Here is an 18,778-nt window from a genome sequence, read left to right as displayed (position 1 = left end):
CTTACAAAATAAAAGGAATGCCTGATCTTGCATGACAGTTAATTCTGCATGACATTCATTTTAATTCACCTTTGTAAGACATTTTCTTGCAAATAAACATTGTTTTAGTTCATTATCTGACATACCTTTCTGTCATTTTTTTCCTTAACAAGAGGATTTCTCTGTCTCTCTCTCCTCAATTTAGTGATTACTGTTGGTTTTATTTTTACTCATCTGGTTTGATTAATTCTTTTCCTAGTCTATACCAAGCTAAATAAGGCTTACCAATTTTTTTCTTGATTTTTGCTGCAAATTGTTTCAGAAAACATGTGAAAGAGAGAATATTTCAGTTTCTCCTAAAACACTAGATGAACTGAACTATTCAATTTCTTTACGCCTTTCTGGAAATTCCTGCAGAGATGTATAAAAAGATCAGAGGAGCGTGATCAATGTTGCTTTCCAGTCCAAGGTAGTTCCCTACAGGGGAGGTATACTGGAATAAAACTTTGAGCCTTTAACTTGTCATTCTACTCTCAGCAGCTTCAGTTTTGAATTGAGACGTTTCCCGGAAAAGGTTAGATTTCAAGTTTGGGAGTTTGTTTTCCTGTCCGAGAAACTCTCCATGTGGTTCAGGAAACTAAGAATGTTTAGAACAACCTTAAAAGTTACTAAATCATGCTGTTAAAGTCTAAAGTTATGTAATGTTATGAATTTTTGTCTATTACAATGCTATTACTAATAATGAGTAATCAAGAAAGTTCAGGATGGGTAAATTAATGTGTGTGGAGAGGGAGCAGCACGTAAAAACTACTATAGGCAATTTAGCTGTTCCTGATCCACAGATATATGTATATTTTTTTGTATGTTTAGGCCCTTAATATCTAAATTCATTAGACTTCTTCCCTTTTCACTTGAAAATTTCCTAGATGCCTTCTCTTCTGGTTCTACATGTGCCCAGAAGTAACCTCTCCCAGAAAATGTGGGTTGAGTTCCTTGCTTACACTTCATTGAAGTCATGGAGATACCTAGACTCTCCAGAGATCTTCATCTAGTAGTATGCGTGGGTATGGAACGTGAATTAGTTCATGAAGAAAAAACTGAAATAGCTGCTTTCTTTTCAAAACACATGAGGAATCTGGGTGGGCGCTCATCTCTTTGGCTCTGCTTGACTTGTTAGCATCATTCTTGAGAAGGGAGACAGGATGGCCACCCTCCTCAGCCCAAGGGATTCAAACCTCAGCCCCTTGCTACTTAAGACAAACTTTGTACTACTTACCTGTCAGTTTAGTTGAATACATGTCTAAAGATTCCTAAGAGTTAATTAACGTCTTTGCTTCCAGCTTCAGCAAGCAGTTAAGCTACCACCTCTGAGGCTGTTCTGCATGATTAAACATAGAGGCTTGAAACCCCTCTGCAAAGAGGGAACTGAATCTTCATCTCTGTTCTAGTCAGTACAAACTATTATGGACGAGCAGGGCAGCAGATTATCAATCCACAGCTGTTAAAAGACGATTCTTCCCCATTTGTTCTAACTCAAGAGAGGATTTTGATTTTTGAATACCAAGAAAGCAGCAGAAATATGTGTATCCCAGTCAGACCCTAATCTCCCTAGGGAAGGTATGTTTTGCATGCATATCCCTTTGATTTTAGTACTGGATAGTGCTAAGTGACTTTCATTTTGGCTTGTGAGATTTTTTTTAGACTGCCCAGTATCATCAGTATCTAGCTCTCCACTTTCCAAGGTATATAACTCTGGATTTTGCACACTGCTCCAGAGCACAGGCATCTAAAATACAGGAGTTGTAGAGCCTATCTTTGAGGTATTGAATGTGATTTTTAATGTAGACATCAGGAGAGGAGAAAACAAACATTGTAGTAGGTGGTAGATTTCCAGAAAAACTTTATGATGAGTAAAAAGGAAAAGGTAATTCATTCTAAGAGCAAACTGACAATGCTGCTGAGAAAAAGATGTTATGGCCCGTAAATGCAAATAATAATAATAAAGGAAATAATAAAATGCAAATAATAAAAACTGCTTGGAACCATTTACTGTGTTTAATATGGGGAGAAGAAGATACTAATTTCATAGTAACGGTACCAATTTTGTTCCCTTAAAATACAGAAAGATGGAGTTTAGATTTAGGCAGGTTAGTTTTAATGTATCCTCTGAAGGCTGATAGTAAGCATCCTAGGGGAATACCTACACAACAGCATCAGTGTGAATGGAAGGAGAATTGAGCTATGCCTTGGTGGATCTACCAGTGAAACTTTGGTTCCTGCAAAAATAAAGCTTGCTTTGAAGTAAGCCCAAACGATTGGGTAGAAAAAATGAATATATATTCCTGTACCCTTTCCTAGGGAGGAAGGAGGAGTGGAGGGAGATGTTTCCCCTAAATGTGATTGAATATTTGATAGGTTTTCATGGATCTCTGTGCTTGCTTTTCTCTAGAAAAACACCCAACTGATCTACATTTCTCAGGTATTACTTGGGAAGCATGAGTAAGGAAGGGATTCCCCAGCCTAATTTTTCTTCTGAACTTTAGGCCACCATCTGAGTCTTGCTCAGAGATGATCTCTGGAATGTACAGCTTTCATCACGCTGATGATTTTTTTTTACTGGTCAGTGAAAAATCTAGTCTTTGAAGCATGGCCTGAAGCTCTCCAGCTCTCCACTGCCAGACACGTGGGACTGCGGTCTCCTCATAACTTCTCTGTAATCGTTGTCACAATTTTCTTAAGAGTGTATTTCCTCTTCCTTGGCTCTCTACTGTTGCATACTTGTGAAACTGCACATTTTCAAGAAAGTGCTTAGCTTTTAGCCATTTAGACAAATGTGCATGTCTACTTTTATATTTACGTAAGTAGGATGATGTGAATGACTGTCTACAGTCAGTTAAGACATGTCGTTGTCAGGGAACAGACATTATGCCACAGGACACATTGGAGGCTGCAGCAGATGCTTCATACTCTGCAGCAAGGTCAGCGTTGGTGTGGTATTGGGAATGCCCTGAGTACAGTCCCTGGGAGTCCCCCCAGGCAGTGCAAGGTGACAGATTGTGGTCAACAGGTTGATAGTATACGCGCACATGGATGTATACTTATGCATGTATAGACATAATAGAGAAAAAGATAATCCAAATACTTTTTTCAAACAGAATCTGGTACCATCCATATATAAGACTGTGAGGTTGTTTAAGATTGGGAGCTATACAGTTCATATACCTAGAAAAAGGAAAATTACTCTGCTTTCTTCTCACTGTTATCTTGTGTGCTTTTTGTTTTCTTTTTTTAACCTAGAAAAAACGTTTAGATGATGTTCAGTTGTGAATCTGAGCAGGCTCTGTGTTTTCATTTGCTTGCTCAAGTTTAAGCAAGTGGCCTTTCCCAACATCTCTGCAGAACTGCCTGGATCTCAGTCTCCAGACGGTTTGCACGAGTATATTCAGTCAGCCAGCTCATTGGGAAAACTAAGATTTATAGTATGAGCCAACACATTTATTACCAACACAGTCTGGTTGCTAGATTTTGAAAAGATAAAAAGAAAAGGAGGAGACTGCAGTTTTAACCCACACCAGCTCCCTCCGTGAGTTCAGTGTGTGGCTGATGGGGTCAGCAAAGGGAAGGGAGTTGGCAAAAATGTGGGGCTCAGAGGAGGTGGTGGACCCACAGTTTTGATAACTGACCAAGTTTTCCAGTTCATGACAGTATGAAGTGGCACTAGCCTCCAGCGCTTATTTTAACATGGTTTGAATCATATCCTGGAGATGCTCATCTCCTCCATTATGGCCCTCCTGTTTATTTTTCTGCTCATCCCAAACAATGCAGGATCTCTCTGAAATGTCTGGAAGTGTCTCTCTGCCATCTTATTCACAAAGCTGGCAGCAACTGGACAGATGGTGACTGAGGACTGTCCTGCATTACATGGTCTTTTTGATCACCTGCATCACCTCCCTATGCCCTTTTTATAGTGTTTTCTGTCTCTGGGATATTGCTATTTATTGAGGAGTGTGTAAGATGACTTCCATGTGTGTTCATAAGGTGTACAGGACAATAGGGGCCAGGAGCGGGGCAGGATTTCCCTGGCCTGTTTATTGCACAAATTGTAATAAGCCTGTTTTGTTTTAACACGTGATAGCTTGACAAGTTATTTTCCTTATGAGGTAGATTAAATATACAAAATATTTATCAGTTCCTCAGTGATCTCTAGTGTTGACAGATGTTCTGTTTCTACTATGTTGTGCATGCACTTGTGCAAACATCATGTTTTGATTTTAAAGTAAAGCTGTATGTGCTACCTTTTTGTGTAGCTGGGATACTTTTCATTTCACGTATTTCAGTTCGGTTGTGTTTTTCTTGTTGTGTGGCATTATGGATTTTCCTTTGTCTTTCCGCATTCAACCTTGCAAGATTGCCATGAAAATTCAGCAACCCAGGCACAAAATGTACTTATCTGTTCTTACATAACTGGTAACAATGAAAGAGACGAGAATGCTTGGCTTGCCCATCACAGATTTTGTTCTGGAGGAGTTTTGTGTAGCGTTTTGTGGGGTCATAAACATGATATTTTTACTGGTGCCTTTCAAACAAACTCTATTTCTAATGATGGATTTTCACAGTAAAAAGTGAGTTGAGTATGGGACAAGAAACTTAGAAATACAAACAGAAGAATTCATAACTTTTCCACCATAACCCTTTCCCTTCTCTTTCTTCCTTTCAGTTGCTGATATGTGGTCAAGATGAGTGGAATGGGAGAAAATACCTCTGACCCATCCAGGGCAGAGTCAAGAAAGCGCAAGGATCCTGATCAGCTTGGACCCAGGTTAGACCACTTAAATCTGAGGATGTCAAAAGACAAAGACTTAGAAAATATGTTAAATGTTCATGTGTTTTTCATGAATCTTAGAAAATGACAAACTTGACATTCTAGCTAGGAGGAGTCAGTACTAAACTGATTTGGTAATTGTGTTGTTGTGGATAGAGAGTAGGGATTGGGATTTTTTTTTTTTGCTTTTTTTTTTTTTTAATCCTCTGTAGTGCAAAATACACAATTTGGGTGACAATATGACAGCTGTGTAAAAATCTTTTTTGGCCAATCACTGCAACGAGTCTTCAGACACTCATACTGGCAGTCTACAAGTCATTTTGTTTGTTTGTTTGTTTTACCACCTCTCTTGTACATTATTATCAAAGAATTGAAAAATATTTTACTGTTTTATAACATTTGCATGACCAACACTGAAATAATTCTTAAAATGCAACAGCTGATTCAGCATTTTTTTCTTATGACTGTCTTGCACAATTTCAGAAGGCGGCACAAGGAGTCTGGATTGTTTGGTTTAGCTTTCTAAGCTGTTTTATTTCCTTGTACACTGCTTGATATTCCTTGGATTCTCAACATGAGGAAGCAGACTTGTAAATGTTCAGATGTCACCACCGCCCCAGTTAATCCTCTGTTTTGAACTTCATATCCCAAATCTCTTTTGAAACAAAACATGACTACTGGGAAAAATAATGTCTTTTTTTTTTTTTTAATGACATTTTTCTTGTTCAAGAAGAAACCTTTCTGCTTGAGAAACTTGTAGTATATCTTTGTAGCAAGAGAGGGAAGTTCTCTCAAAGCATTTAAAAATCATCTTTGACCAGATGGCAAACAAACTGACATTAAATACAATGTTTTTTTAAACTCCTCTTTCAGCCCTAAACGAAGCACTGAGAAACGCAATCGTGAGCAAGAGAATAAATACATAGAGGAACTTGCAGAGCTGATATTTGCAAATTTTAATGATATTGACAACTTTAACTTTAAACCTGACAAATGTGCAATCTTGAAAGAAACTGTGAAGCAAATTCGTCAGATAAAAGAACAAGGTAAGAAGACTAATTAATTGACTTTGAATATTTTGCAGGTTTATTATTACTTTTGGCAAACCCAAATAGTCTCTTCTACTTTTCTTTAGCAAATTTACTTTTTTTTTTTAATCAATAGTGAAAAATATTGTAATGCAATGTGTATGGAGTGTGTTAATTATCATGTTCAGCATTTTAAAAATAACCTTCAAAAAAATTCAGGAATTGCATGTGAGGGAAAGTCGATCAGTCCGATGTGTGCATCTAACGGAATTGTAATCAGTTGAACCTTTACTTATATACTCTTCCATGGATGATGACTCCACATAAAACAGGAATAATCCAGGAGAGCATGGGGTACGAAAGTATTCTTCATTCCCCCTCTTGCTTTCTTTTGTTCATATGAATAGATATTGTGGCCTAAATGATCTGTGTCCCCTAAATTCTGACATCACATCCTGAACTACAATAGATCTGGAGCTATTCTAATCTCCAGATAGGGTCCTGTTATAAATGTAAACCAGAGAACGTGACAGTTTTCTTCCTGTTCTTTGTCTAGAAGATTACTTTTTTTTTTTTCTTTTGATATATTTCTTATTTAAAGCAAAAAATCTTTTAAGAACTTAAAAATTTTAGAAGTCTTTTTTCTCATGTTATAGATCTATCTGGACAGGCCTGAATAGCACTGAAGGTGTCTGGGGCAGATTCAAATTCTTAAAGTGTGTACGCATTAGTTTTCCCTTCATTTAGAAGAAGAATGGAATTTCTTTATAAACTGTGTTTAGAATATTTTTCAGAGCAAAATTGCTTTATTTTTCAAAGCAATGCTTCTTTTTCCATATTGTATAAGTAAATTTATAAAACTGGAGCTTATGTATTGCATACTTTAGACATTTCTAAAACAAATAGATAAGTAGTGTAGTTCCAGACATTAGCATGTTCAAAACTAAATGGAAAGTGCAAAGTGTCAAATTATTTCAAATGGCTCCAAAGTGTCTGGTTTTGGTTAATCATTAGGGATGTTTCTATGCCTTAGTTCTCTTCTTAATGCTATTATGTTTCCATAATTTTTTAACTGATAATGGTGGTCAAGTTGCCATGCTTCATGATAAAAATATATTTCTTATGCTGGCACAGTGTCCATCAATTTTGCACCTTTCTGACTTGGGATTTAATTTTTCCCTTATCTTTTTCGCTCTTCCTTTTCTCACTTTCAATTTTGGATTTATTTATTTATTGCTGTCATCAGGAGACACATTCCCCTTATCTTTATGGATATGGCATAGGGAAGAAGCTTTTCCTAATGACAACAAAACTGTGTTTTCTTAGGAAGTGAGTGCACAGAGAGAAATCTGTTAGTCCCCTTGATAATTCTCTAAAAAGCTCTAGAAAATCTAGTGTGAAAATTTGGCTCTAACTCATGCTCACTCTGGCAAAGGCAGGGTTTTGTTGTTCAAGACCAGTATCTTAAGAGCAGTTTCATATTGTTATAAAATGTTTACACTCATCAGACCAGGTTACATTTACGTTATTTAAATCATCGTGGGCTAACAATAATGCCAGAATTTTACCAAAGCTGAATGTGCACTTCATTTTCTAAACTCATAAAGTTTTACTGCAAAAACTATTGAAAGTAAAATTCAAAAGGTAAGCTAAAAAAGCTATGAATGCAGTTTACTTCAACAAGTAGATGTAGTTTGCAACCCTTGAGCAATAAAGATATTAAATTACTCTTTATGATGTTGATCATACAAGACATGTTGAACATACCTTGTTGATACAAGGTTCTTCAGCTGAGAAAAGTTAGACTGATAAGTCTTTGGATCTTTACATATAAGTTATAGCTGGTACAGACTGGACTTTAATCCTCTCTAAGGAGCGTTGCAAAACATTCAGACTTTCAAGGTGGTCATTATAATAGCATCTTAGAGTCTAGAAACAAAGATTGTGAAGCTTCAAGTTAATCCCATAAATTAATTGACAGTTTGATGCCAATTTCTATATAGAAGCTACATCTGTTTGCTGTTACAGGAAATTTAAGGTGATTTTCCTTTTAATAAAAATTCAAATGACAGCATATTCAGAAATGCAGCATTGTTCTCAAACAGGTTCTTGTTAACACATTTTGTTAACAAATATGACTCACATATAATAAACATTCGAATGGCATTAACAATAGAGTGTACCTATACTTCTTTTGTGCCTGACCTGATCAAGGAAAACATATTGAAGAGATAATGAAAATGTTACTATTACTGCCTCATATTTTGCAGAGGTTTTATCACCTCACATTTGAAATCCTGCTCTTAAAATATTTAAATGAGGAATATAAATACAGGTTTTATGTTGTTCCAAATCAGTCTGATGACATCTTCTGCATGCTGTGCCTTTACAATGGTGAAACACTCCCATTATCTTAATAGTACCTATTTCTAAAACAAAATAATAAAAATAATACTATACTTATATAAAGTGCCATGAGACTCAGGTTAAAAATCATATTTTCTTACAGTTATTTTGTTGATTTTGTTTTTAATTTTATTACTTTTAGGGTTACACTGAATACCTGTAGCAGGAAACTTAAATTGGAGGTTCTGAGTGATTCTACACTAATCTGGACAAATTAAGGTGGCTCAGTTTCTGCACAGTGGGTCTATTGTGCATTTGTTCAAAGACTGATTAGATTTGTGAAAACTTATTTTATAGAAGTTTTACTAAAGAGTTTGGATTTTTTTTTAAATATATCCTAAAAATTCTTCAACACAAATTTTCTTCTCTGTCTATGAATAGAATAACGCATTAGGGTCTAAATACTTACAAAGCACAGTCATTTATAAATACCTTGTAAAGCCACTGAAAGCAACAAGTTTTATAGCTGCAACTGAGATTTGACAAGGAGACTTTATTCTAAGTTCTGGGAATGAAAATGAGGAAGGAAAGAGTACAGACTGATATTCATTTCCTATGTCAAGCTTGCTGGGCTGGTAACTGAAAAAAAGTAATAGTGTTTGTGTTTTTTTTTTTTTTTTCCACAGTTATACTATATAATTTAGTACATTATTATCCTGATATATTTTATATGCAAATATATGTTTGCAATACTTTATCTGTTATCATTATATCATTTCTCACAGTATATACTCAAAGATTCTTTAGGTGTGGTATGTTAGAAATTCATTTTATTACAATTTGGAAGTAAGAATACATGCTTGTAACTGAATTCAATAGATGAATTAAAGATATTTGGGAGATATAACCATTGAATGGAGGTTTTAGTGTGGGTTTTGAAATGTTTTCAGTACTTGGGAGAATGAAGTTTCTTTAAAAAGCTTAATTTCCTACAGGGGACTCTTTCTATACTATCTTACAGTGATCTCATAGACATTTGTGTTTGTCCAGTGCAGATTAAAACTTGTGATTCTAATATAAGGATAAAACAGAAGCTGTATTAATGTAAATCTTAGGTGGATATTTCGACTAGAGACTTGAGATTTTTTCTTGGAAAAAAAAATATATCATTTTGTCTTTTATAGCATAAAATAGATATGCAAAGGTATTATAGTTGTCTTATATGGTCATGAAAGTGTAATTTCTCCTGCTATATGAAGTCTATGCTACATTACTTTGAAAGAATAGTAGTTATATATGTTGCAGATGTGTTCATAGTGTGTGTGTACAAGCACATTAAGTTCATATTTGAACATGCTTAATTTAAGAAGCTTGTTTTAGGGAAGAGTAAAGACCACTGGGGATAAATGTTCCTTTATACGCCAGACAGCCTAGAAGCTATAATTAGCTTTCATTAGTTTATAATCAGTTGAACTGTTTCACATCAATCTTATTAAATTTCATACCTATAGCAGGCCTTTTCCTTGAATTGTATCCTCTGACTCTCTCCTCTCATTTTTCCTTCTCATTATTGTTTTTAGTTGCTACATCCTCCTCTAGCTATTTTTTTCCCTATTGAACAGGCTATCAAAATTAAATCTTTGTTCTTAGTTTAAAGCTCTTTTTATCCATCATGGTAACCTCACTCTCAGGAGGTAAATAGCTCACATTTCCAAGCAGAGACTATTCATTACATTTCACTGCTTGAGCATTTGCTGGTTCAGTCTTTGAAACCTCCTTGTCTTCATTATCTAGTTGTGCTTTTACCCTCTCCTCTGGGTATCTGAAGTGCACTAGGTACCAGAGGATACTGAAGACCACCTCAAGCTTCCTCAGCAGTTTCTCTAGCTAAGTAGTCTTCTCTGCCCCCTTCAGTGGGATTGCTGGAGAATGTGTCCTGATATTGAGTACAATGTATGTTTTGTTTTGCCTTCTTTTTTTTTTCTCAATTCCCATTTGTAGCTTTTATTAAATTCCAGGTCTGCATCTCGTTTTTCTCCCTCTACTCTCCATGCCTTTCTATTTTCAGCAGCCTTTTTTTTTTAGGATGACATCCACTTGTGTTATTTAGATTCATGTGCAGTGGGATATAACCTACTGTACCAAAGTATCCCCCAATGCAATTTTGATATGTCAACTCCATTTCCTCGCATAGCCCAGCTTTCATGTTTCCCTATTTTCTGAAGAGGTTTTGTGTTCTGTGTATCAGATTTTCAGTAGTACAGTGAAGGGGCATCAGGGTGGTGGTTATCAGTCTAGCTGTTAATGTGTACTTTTGAGTTGTCAAATCTTGTTTTCAGAATAGCCTTACAAGACAGACCTTGCACCGAATGAATCACCATGTGAAAGCTGAACAACACTGGGAGAAGGAATAGTAGTTAATGAAAAGAGACATGCAAGAGCTATGGGATCTGTATGATATAAAAAAGAAGGCTTGTTGTTAATCACATATATCTTCTTTTTCTGGTTTCACATTTGATAGCAAAAACAGTTTTAACTTCCCTATGGCAGTACTACTTTGTAATCACAGGTTCACTCCAGCAGATACTCTCTCGTTGCCTCCAGCACCAGTATGCAAGCAAAATTTCTTGCTAAAGGAAAACAGCATGATCTTAGAGGTGTAATGAGGTCTTACTTTGGCTGCTGCTACTTTGAATTTATCAGATCTGAATTTGGATTCATATTTCACAAGGTATTTAAGCAACTACCTAACTTTAAGCACATGAGTAATCCTTGTTAAGTCAGTGGAACTGCTTTTATGTTTAAAGTTATGTGCATAAATATCTTACCATATCAGGCCATTGTAAGAGTATATACAGACAGTATGTACAGTGTTTTGTTTGTTGTTATTTGTTTGTTTGTTCAAATATTTCAGCTGGTCAGTTTTACTGTAATTCTAAATTATTGTAAATAATTGCATTTGAGATGTCAGGAGATTTAAAACTGATGCCATCATACACATTAATTTGTACTTTTTGAATCTTTTTTTGAAGGAGTTCTGTATGGCTATTATTGTTTACATATGCTCTATTTCCAGCTTGATAGGGTTTTAATCTATGTTAAGTGTCAGAGGAATTTGTACTGTGAAGTTGAGCAATTTATGCAGAACATTTACAAAAAAAATCTAGTACAGAATGTGTTTTGGTGTCTCTGCTTCCTACAGCTGAGAGTGGTGCACTGAAAATGGCTTTGATCTTCCTCTGTAGATTGTAAAGCGTTTTGGCTAAATATCCAGTTATGTTGACTTTAATACTTGCACGCCTCCAGAGAACTGCTGATTCAGTGAAGAATTTAGGTAATGCAGATCTATAGGTAATGCAGAACGTCAGTTTCTTTTCTGGCTCTGATGAAAAGTAGTCATTAGACAGCAGATTCACCAAGTGTGAAATTTCCTGGGGTTTGCTTATTTTAACAGAGTTGCATGTCATGCAGACTAGTTGATAAAAGCCTTATCTACACACAAGTTGTGACATTTTAACTGATAGTTTTCTGTGGAAGTGGTGTTGTAATTTCCCTAGTATGACTTATGTTAGAGTAGCTGAAAACACCTTTGTGAGATATAGCTCGTTGACAGTGGTCCCAAACTATTGCTTCAGGAAAACAGGCAAAAATAATCACCACATTTAATAAAAATAGTGAAATTGTGTGACATCTACACACGTAAAAGAATTTTAGTGTTGTTTGTTGTTGGGTTTTGCTCCCTTAGTCATGGCTAAAGTTGTTGTATCTGCTGGTTTAGAATAAATATAGCCTTGTTCCTCCAAGTTAATAAGACTGTTTACTTGTTATCTGATTAGGAAATTTAGGTCGAATTTGTTGTTATTTATTTTTACTAATTGCAATGATAGAGTGGTCCTAAGGATGCTGATGTGCAGGCTGGATACCAATCCATGGGAAATGAGGCATCTGTTGGAAGTGCATTTTCCACCCGTGTCAGCCCTCGTCTTTGCCGCAAGTTCCTATTCCCTCCCTTACCCTGGCGTTAGCATTTATGCAGTTGTGTAGTGAGTTTGAGGAGTATTTTTGATTTGGCTGGTCTGCTGAGGGAGGAGGGGAGCTGTTTCCCAGCAAGATCTCGGTGGGACCCCTGGTACAAGCCTGCCAACAGACCAAGAACCTGCAGTGACTGAGCCATGGTCTGTCTACAGCTGTCCTTGAAGCGTTGGCATTGTAGGGTGTCGGCAATGTCTTCCATTTAACAACAAACTGTATGCCCTGGCCATAGGCTTCACCTTCATTCGTGATGGATGACTTCAGTTCTAGGGATAATTTTCTTGAAGTTTTAGACCGAAAATCTCAGCTTTGACTCCGAGTTGTGGAGGAGTGTGACTCAAAGTTGAAGAGGAACTGAGTGTTCAATCCTAACAGGTCTTTTTTCAAGTAGGAATATTAATCATTGGCAGGTGTTACAGGAAAACTTGTTTGTTTTGCATCCTACTTGAATGTGGCTTTTCTTTGATCTTTATTTTGCTTTCTTTCATAACTTTTAAGTGACCAAGGTAGAAAATCATTCAAAACTAGCGTAGCATTATTGTTAACTTTATATTCTGTATCTGCAGAGGTGGTTGCAGGTCTAGAATACTAATGTTGTGGAATGCTATAGAGGATTAAGGTGGTTCTGCTATATTTCACATGCTTTGGGAGATACGGCTAAAGTGTTCCCTCTTTGTTTCTCACAGGAGTATTTTCATTAAAGTTTTGGTTTTTTTACTTTAAATATAAATAGGCACTGAGCAGTTTAAAGTTCAAAACTTTACAATTTTCCATTTACAGTTTTTCTTGCAATCTCTTATGAACTGAATACACAACATAAATGTATTTTAGCATTTTAAATTTGGGAAAGAATACAGAAATTTAGACTCATATCCAGAACTCCATATTTGAACTAAGTTTTTGAGCCTAGAGTTACCCACCAGCTGCATCATCTTCAGAGGTGCCTGGTCAATAAGAAACGCTAATTCTAGGCAGTAAAAAAGAATTAGGAGCTGCTGATTAGGATCTTAGTGTTTGTAGTCTCTGTTATTGCTGGAATATGCAGTGTAACAGGTACTGACTCCAGGCCACCACGGTTTGCTGCGTGCTTTAGATTAGTGTGTGCAAGGTTCTAATCTCAGCAACATGTAAAGCAAGTAAATGAAGAAGGAGGCTTCATGTTACATTGATTTTTGTCTGTGGAGCTTAATTTAAGGAATAGCAAATTAATTTACTGAGAGTAGTGATGATACTTCAGTCAAAATAAAATCATCTATTATAAGGAACCTAGCTTTTGTTACACAGCTTTTATCTTTTATTTTTAAAGAATGCAGACTGAAAAGTGATAATATAATATTTACTCACAATAGGGTGCAATGCCTTTCATACAGTGTTTGAATCCTGAAAACCTGTGGATTCACAGCACATTAAAGACGTATTGATCAAAGGCTCTGTGTTCAAACTGGAACCAAGATAATTGCATCTGTTCTAAGTCACGCCTTTTCATATTGCTGCAAAGATTCTGTATATGGACAACTGCACGGTTAGTTAGAAATAAGGGTCCATGCAAATGAAATGACTGAAGATATGAAAAACAGCTAACACTTCAGGTTTCAGTTTCTTTTATGAAAACCCACAGTGTGCAATGGGGGAAAAATATAGAAAGACTGAAATTTGAAAGATGACATGGCAAATGATCATTTACTTGTTCTGTGATATACACCATTGAGCTCCTAGTGAATGTCCTTAGACAGATGGTTAGCGAGCCAAGACACACATGCCTTCTGTTTCCTTTTATCATTAAAGTGTGTTGGCACATCTGTATGTATTTTACAAGGCAACGGGTGCTCTAGTGTGTGCACTACACACATGCACACACACATGCTCTCTCTCTTCCCTCTGAAAGCAATCCACTCATGACAACTCTGATAAGTTGCGAGCAAATATAAGGAGATGGAGAGAGGAGAGTACATAAATAAATTTAAGTTCTGCTGAAGTTGAAAAATTTCAGAGTAGAAATAACTGCAGATACTCTGGACCTGGATGTGTTCCAGATATTGCTGTATTATCTGAAACAGTATCCATGTGTCCCTCTAGAACAAGCAGCAGTATGGTACCTCTGTTGATTTAGGCTCCATTCATCTTGAAGCAGAAAGGCATTTCCCTACAAACCTTGCCTTGGTTACTGACACAAGGCAAAATGGAGCTATGCACTCTGCCTGCCACAGAGGACTCTTTAACAGGCAAGAGGCAGTATATGGCCTAATAGCTGGAATTTGTGGCCAAAGTCAACTCATACAAGAGGCACAGATTCTGAGTAGAATGTTATTTGAAATTTGAAGCAACTTAATGGACAATTTGGTGGGTTTCATCAGTCCTCCCAATCAGATTTGCATATCTTTTGAAATACATATTGTAACACAGGGAAGTTCTTGGCATGATGCAATAATCGCATGGTGAAACATTTTGGGTTGCATTAGGGAGATTTGGCTAGGCAGGTATAGTGGTCCCTTGTCATCTGAAGATGTGTGAGTATGAAGAGAACTAACCTTTTACTGGTTATTTTTTCTTCTGAGGCACAATTTCCTAGAAAGACTTGGAACAACCTGCAGTTCCCATGATCCTTCTGAGAGAGACGTCTTCCAGAGACGGGTTATTTTATGTCAGATTAGGTCTGGGCCTATGTTCAACATGGAAGAGGAAGTGTGCTTAAATATAACAATTGATTCACTTGGAAATGAAAAAAGAGGAGGAAGAGATGTCAAGGTTGTAAATTCTAATTATAGATTGGAAAACTCAGAGGGACCCTCATTTAGATTTTTCTTGTTTTGTTTGTTTTGGTGTTGCGCGGAAAAATATAAAGCTATTTTGTGCCAATAACACAATATTTTTCCTGTCTTCCTTCACTTCTACAAAACCTTTTACCTCCTTAGCTTGGAGGAAATATTTGAATGTTATTTTTCTATATTTAGTTACTTTTTTTATATATATCTCCCATGACTTTCCTGAATGCAATGCTCCCAGTGACTAGCTGTCAAAATTGGTATTTTTGTAGAATGGATTTTCTTCATCTATCCTTGTTTCTCCCTTTTGCTCTTGAAAGGCTTTATTTTTCAGCTTTTGTTGCTTTATTTTCTCTCATCTTTAATAATTCTGCATTTTCTTTTTAATTCTTCCCCGGTTACACTGATTCATGCCTTCACTGCAGTTTTAATTTGGGGTCCAGCATTACCATACCTGTGATGGCGTTATTCCTTTCACTTTTGTCTCTCTGACACTGTTTTTCTTGTTGTTTGGTTTTTTTTTTTGTGTGTGTGTTTTGTTGTTGTTGTTGTGGTTTTTTTTTCTCTTAGTGCTGCAGTAAGAAATATTAAATAGTTTAAGAAATGTGACAAAATTTACTAATAAATCGTTGAGTGTTACAGTGATCAATATGAAGGATTACCGTAATTGCTATTAAGCTTCTAAGTGGTCACCATCTGTCTAACTGCTAGAGATGCTGATTTTAACTGGACATTTATAAAACAGCTTGTTGGGCTGTTATACTTAATGTTCAAAATATAATTATGTGTTTGCAGTTGGCAATCTAAACTGTAAAGATGCCCAGTAAGCTATTTTCTTGCTTGCTGTGTATCAGTGATACAGGTTGAGAAGTCAGTCCATAAAACCTTTATTAAATATAATTGAGGGAGAATATTGGCTTACTCAGGTTCATTGTGAGTTGCAGTGTAAAAAAAACTTTGCCTGATTCTGTAATGGTTGGGAACATTGTCATTCTTTCTTTCTTAGAAGCTCAAACAAGGGGCATATATCCTTTATCTTAAGAGCTTAAAACCTTTCCAAAGATTTGTGTTGTCATTGTTGTTGTTTTTTATAAGGACTTTAACCCTGGTCTAAAAAAGTGTTTAGAATTCAGATTTACAGATTAAAAAGGATCATCCTTAAATGTTTAAGCTGGGGCAGACCCAGTGTCCTGTGGAAGTAACAAATTTAAAAAGGCTCACCTGTTGGAGTGTACATGGGTGAAGTGAGGAGCAGCTACCCAAGTTTCCTTTTGCATGACAGTAAGTAAATTGCTGACTTGAGGAGAAGTTTTGGGATTATGACTTCTGATCTGATACATGGGCTTTGCTGTAGACCAGCATTACCAGCCTTGGTGTAAAGGAGGATTGTGACTGGAGTCAGACCTTACGCTTCAACATTTCCTGGCTGATGCCACGTCTTGTTCAGCATGCTGTCACCAAATGGAGGCACCTCCCTCCCAGCCTGGTATGGTACCATCTATACCCATGACATGGAGCATCCTTTTCCATGAGCTCCTGGTTATCCATGGTTAAGGGAACCATTTGCTTTTAAGGCAGGTCAAAATTTATTCTCAGAGGAAAGTTGACAAAGCTCGCTAAGAAAATTGAGAAAGCAATACTACTTGGTTTTAATTATTTTTCTGTTTATGAATTAATATACTGGATTATAGTGCCAGTTAAGACTGGGTGCAGATCCTTCATGACTGTGAAATAGAGAGCAAGAAATGATAACGTCTAATTAATTATGTTGTAAGAATGGTTCCGTCTATTGAAGGGAGCCCATTTGTAACTATCAGTTCTATTAGCAGGCATTTTAAAATCTGACAGAACAAATTAATGTAGATTGAACATTCATTGAGATAAGAAGTGACTTTGTCTGGATGTAAATCTTAGCAACAAGATAAGCCAAACTTTTCTAGGATGATGGGAAAAAAAGAATCATTTTAGAGAATATCTTACATGATACTGTGTTCAGCCACTCCCAGGAGAGCAGGGCTCATCACATGTAATGGTTTCTTGGGAAGACAAATACCATCACTCTGAACGCCCCCTTGCTTCCTCTTTCTTTACCCTGGCTTTTATTGCTGAGCAAGCATGATGCCACATGGTGTGGGACATCCCTTTGGTCATTGGCATCACCTGTCCTGGTTCTGTCCCCTCCCAGCCCCTGGTGCACCCCCAGCCTCCTCGCTGGCAGGGCAGCATGAGAAGTGGAAGAGTCCTTGGCTCTGTGTAAGCACTGCTCTGCAGCAACTAAAACATCAGTGTGTTATCACCACTAGTCTCATAAAAAAATCCAAACCACAGCATCATATGATCCTCTCTGAAGGAAATTAACTCTATCCCAGCCAAAACCATGCCATTGACTTACCTGAAGCGATGTAGTCAACGTTGAAATATATGAAATGAATCTTACACACAGTTTCATAACGGATTTGGATTTTAAATTTTGTTTAAGTAACTATCGTGCAGAAGAAAAGAGGTTCTTTTAGGAAGCTTTTGTTTTTCTTTATGCTTTCCTTGCAGTTATAGGAACATTGCTGTCTAAACTCACTTAAACATTTGGCTCAGGCCTGTGATGATGGGTAAGACAAGCAAGAGAAGGGGCCCCAGTGTCTATTTCTGAACACTGAGCTATTATAGGAAGAAAACTTTACTTGTCCTTAATGATTTAGAGCTTTTTCATAAAAGATTTATCTCCTATAATCTGTACTATTAGAAGCAGTAGGAGCCTTGTTCTCCATGTTAGCATGGGCACATTAAATTAAACTTGTTTCTGTTCTTCCTTAGCTGTCTTCAATTATCTGTGCTCCATTTTGGCCTACACTTCATTACGGAAACTTTTTCCCTTGCAAAGATCACAGGGAGCCCAAGATCCTTCATATTTTTTTTCGGTGCGCCATATTGGGTCTCTTGAAAACTTTTGCAGTCATCTATGGCAATTTATAAAAGCAAAAAACTCTTTACATGTCACTGCGAATGATCTGGTATGTCAAAGATTTATCATCAGCATCCTAAAATAAAGAAGATATTTTGTAATCATGGTGATGTGGCATTCAAAGAAAGGGAGTCATCTGTTTCCTTTTAACAGTTGGTTGAGTACGTAAGAATAAGGCTTCGAGAAATGGAGTCTGGCTAGATTAGTATTCCTTAACAGTATGCTATTTTGGCCTAAGTTTTGGAAACCTATAGGTTTAATTAGCTTGGCAATTATATCTGCATATTCTAGTCTAAAGAGTGTTAACCCTTGAATATCTGTTTTCAAAATCTTGCCTGTGGTTTTTATGTTTTGAATAGCTATGTGGAGGGCTGTTAACTTTTGTGAAAGCAATACATTGTTTCTGAGACAGCAATGGAGCCCTGTTTTGAACTAAATTTGCAGATCCTGCCATATTTCTTGTCTTTCAAAACATCAGCTCAGCCAAAATGTTAAAGAACATTGGGCTCCCACCATTTAGATATTTCATATTAATATTGTTTTTAGAGATGAATTATCAAAACAAGATGAGGTTATTCATTAAGTAAATAACTAGCCCTACAAAAATTTTAATGCCAAAAAGTACAGTAACATTTTCTGTCCTAATTCAGTATATACCAAAGAAAATAATTACTCTGTTAAACTGGGTGATGCCAAATATTTGTATCCAATATTTCAGTGCAAAGGTCATTTGGCTAGGCCTTTTCTTTTGAAATTAATCCGTATTAATGTAACGGATTATAAGTCAACATTGATGGATGCACAGCATTTGTTAGTATGTACAGGAAAGTAGTTTAGATGAGTGTTTTGA

General features: G+C 36.5%; 1 protein-coding gene across 1 annotated transcript in view; it reads left to right on the top strand.

The window, feature by feature from the left end:
• Window positions 1-18,778, top strand: part of NCOA2 (nuclear receptor coactivator 2) — a 198,722-nt gene that overhangs the window by 112,056 nt on the left and 67,888 nt on the right. Inside the window, 2 exon segments of the mRNA XM_050708727.1 lie at window positions 4,697-4,798; window positions 5,675-5,847. Coding sequence (XP_050564684.1) covers window positions 4,716-4,798; window positions 5,675-5,847 — 256 coding nt within the window. The 5' untranslated portion in view covers window positions 4,697-4,715.

This window comes from Cygnus atratus, chromosome 2, assembly GCF_013377495.2.
Source record: "Cygnus atratus isolate AKBS03 ecotype Queensland, Australia chromosome 2, CAtr_DNAZoo_HiC_assembly, whole genome shotgun sequence".
Lineage (NCBI taxonomy): Eukaryota > Metazoa > Chordata > Aves > Anseriformes > Anatidae > Cygnus > Cygnus atratus.
This window is presented reverse-complemented; position numbering and strand designations above follow the sequence as displayed.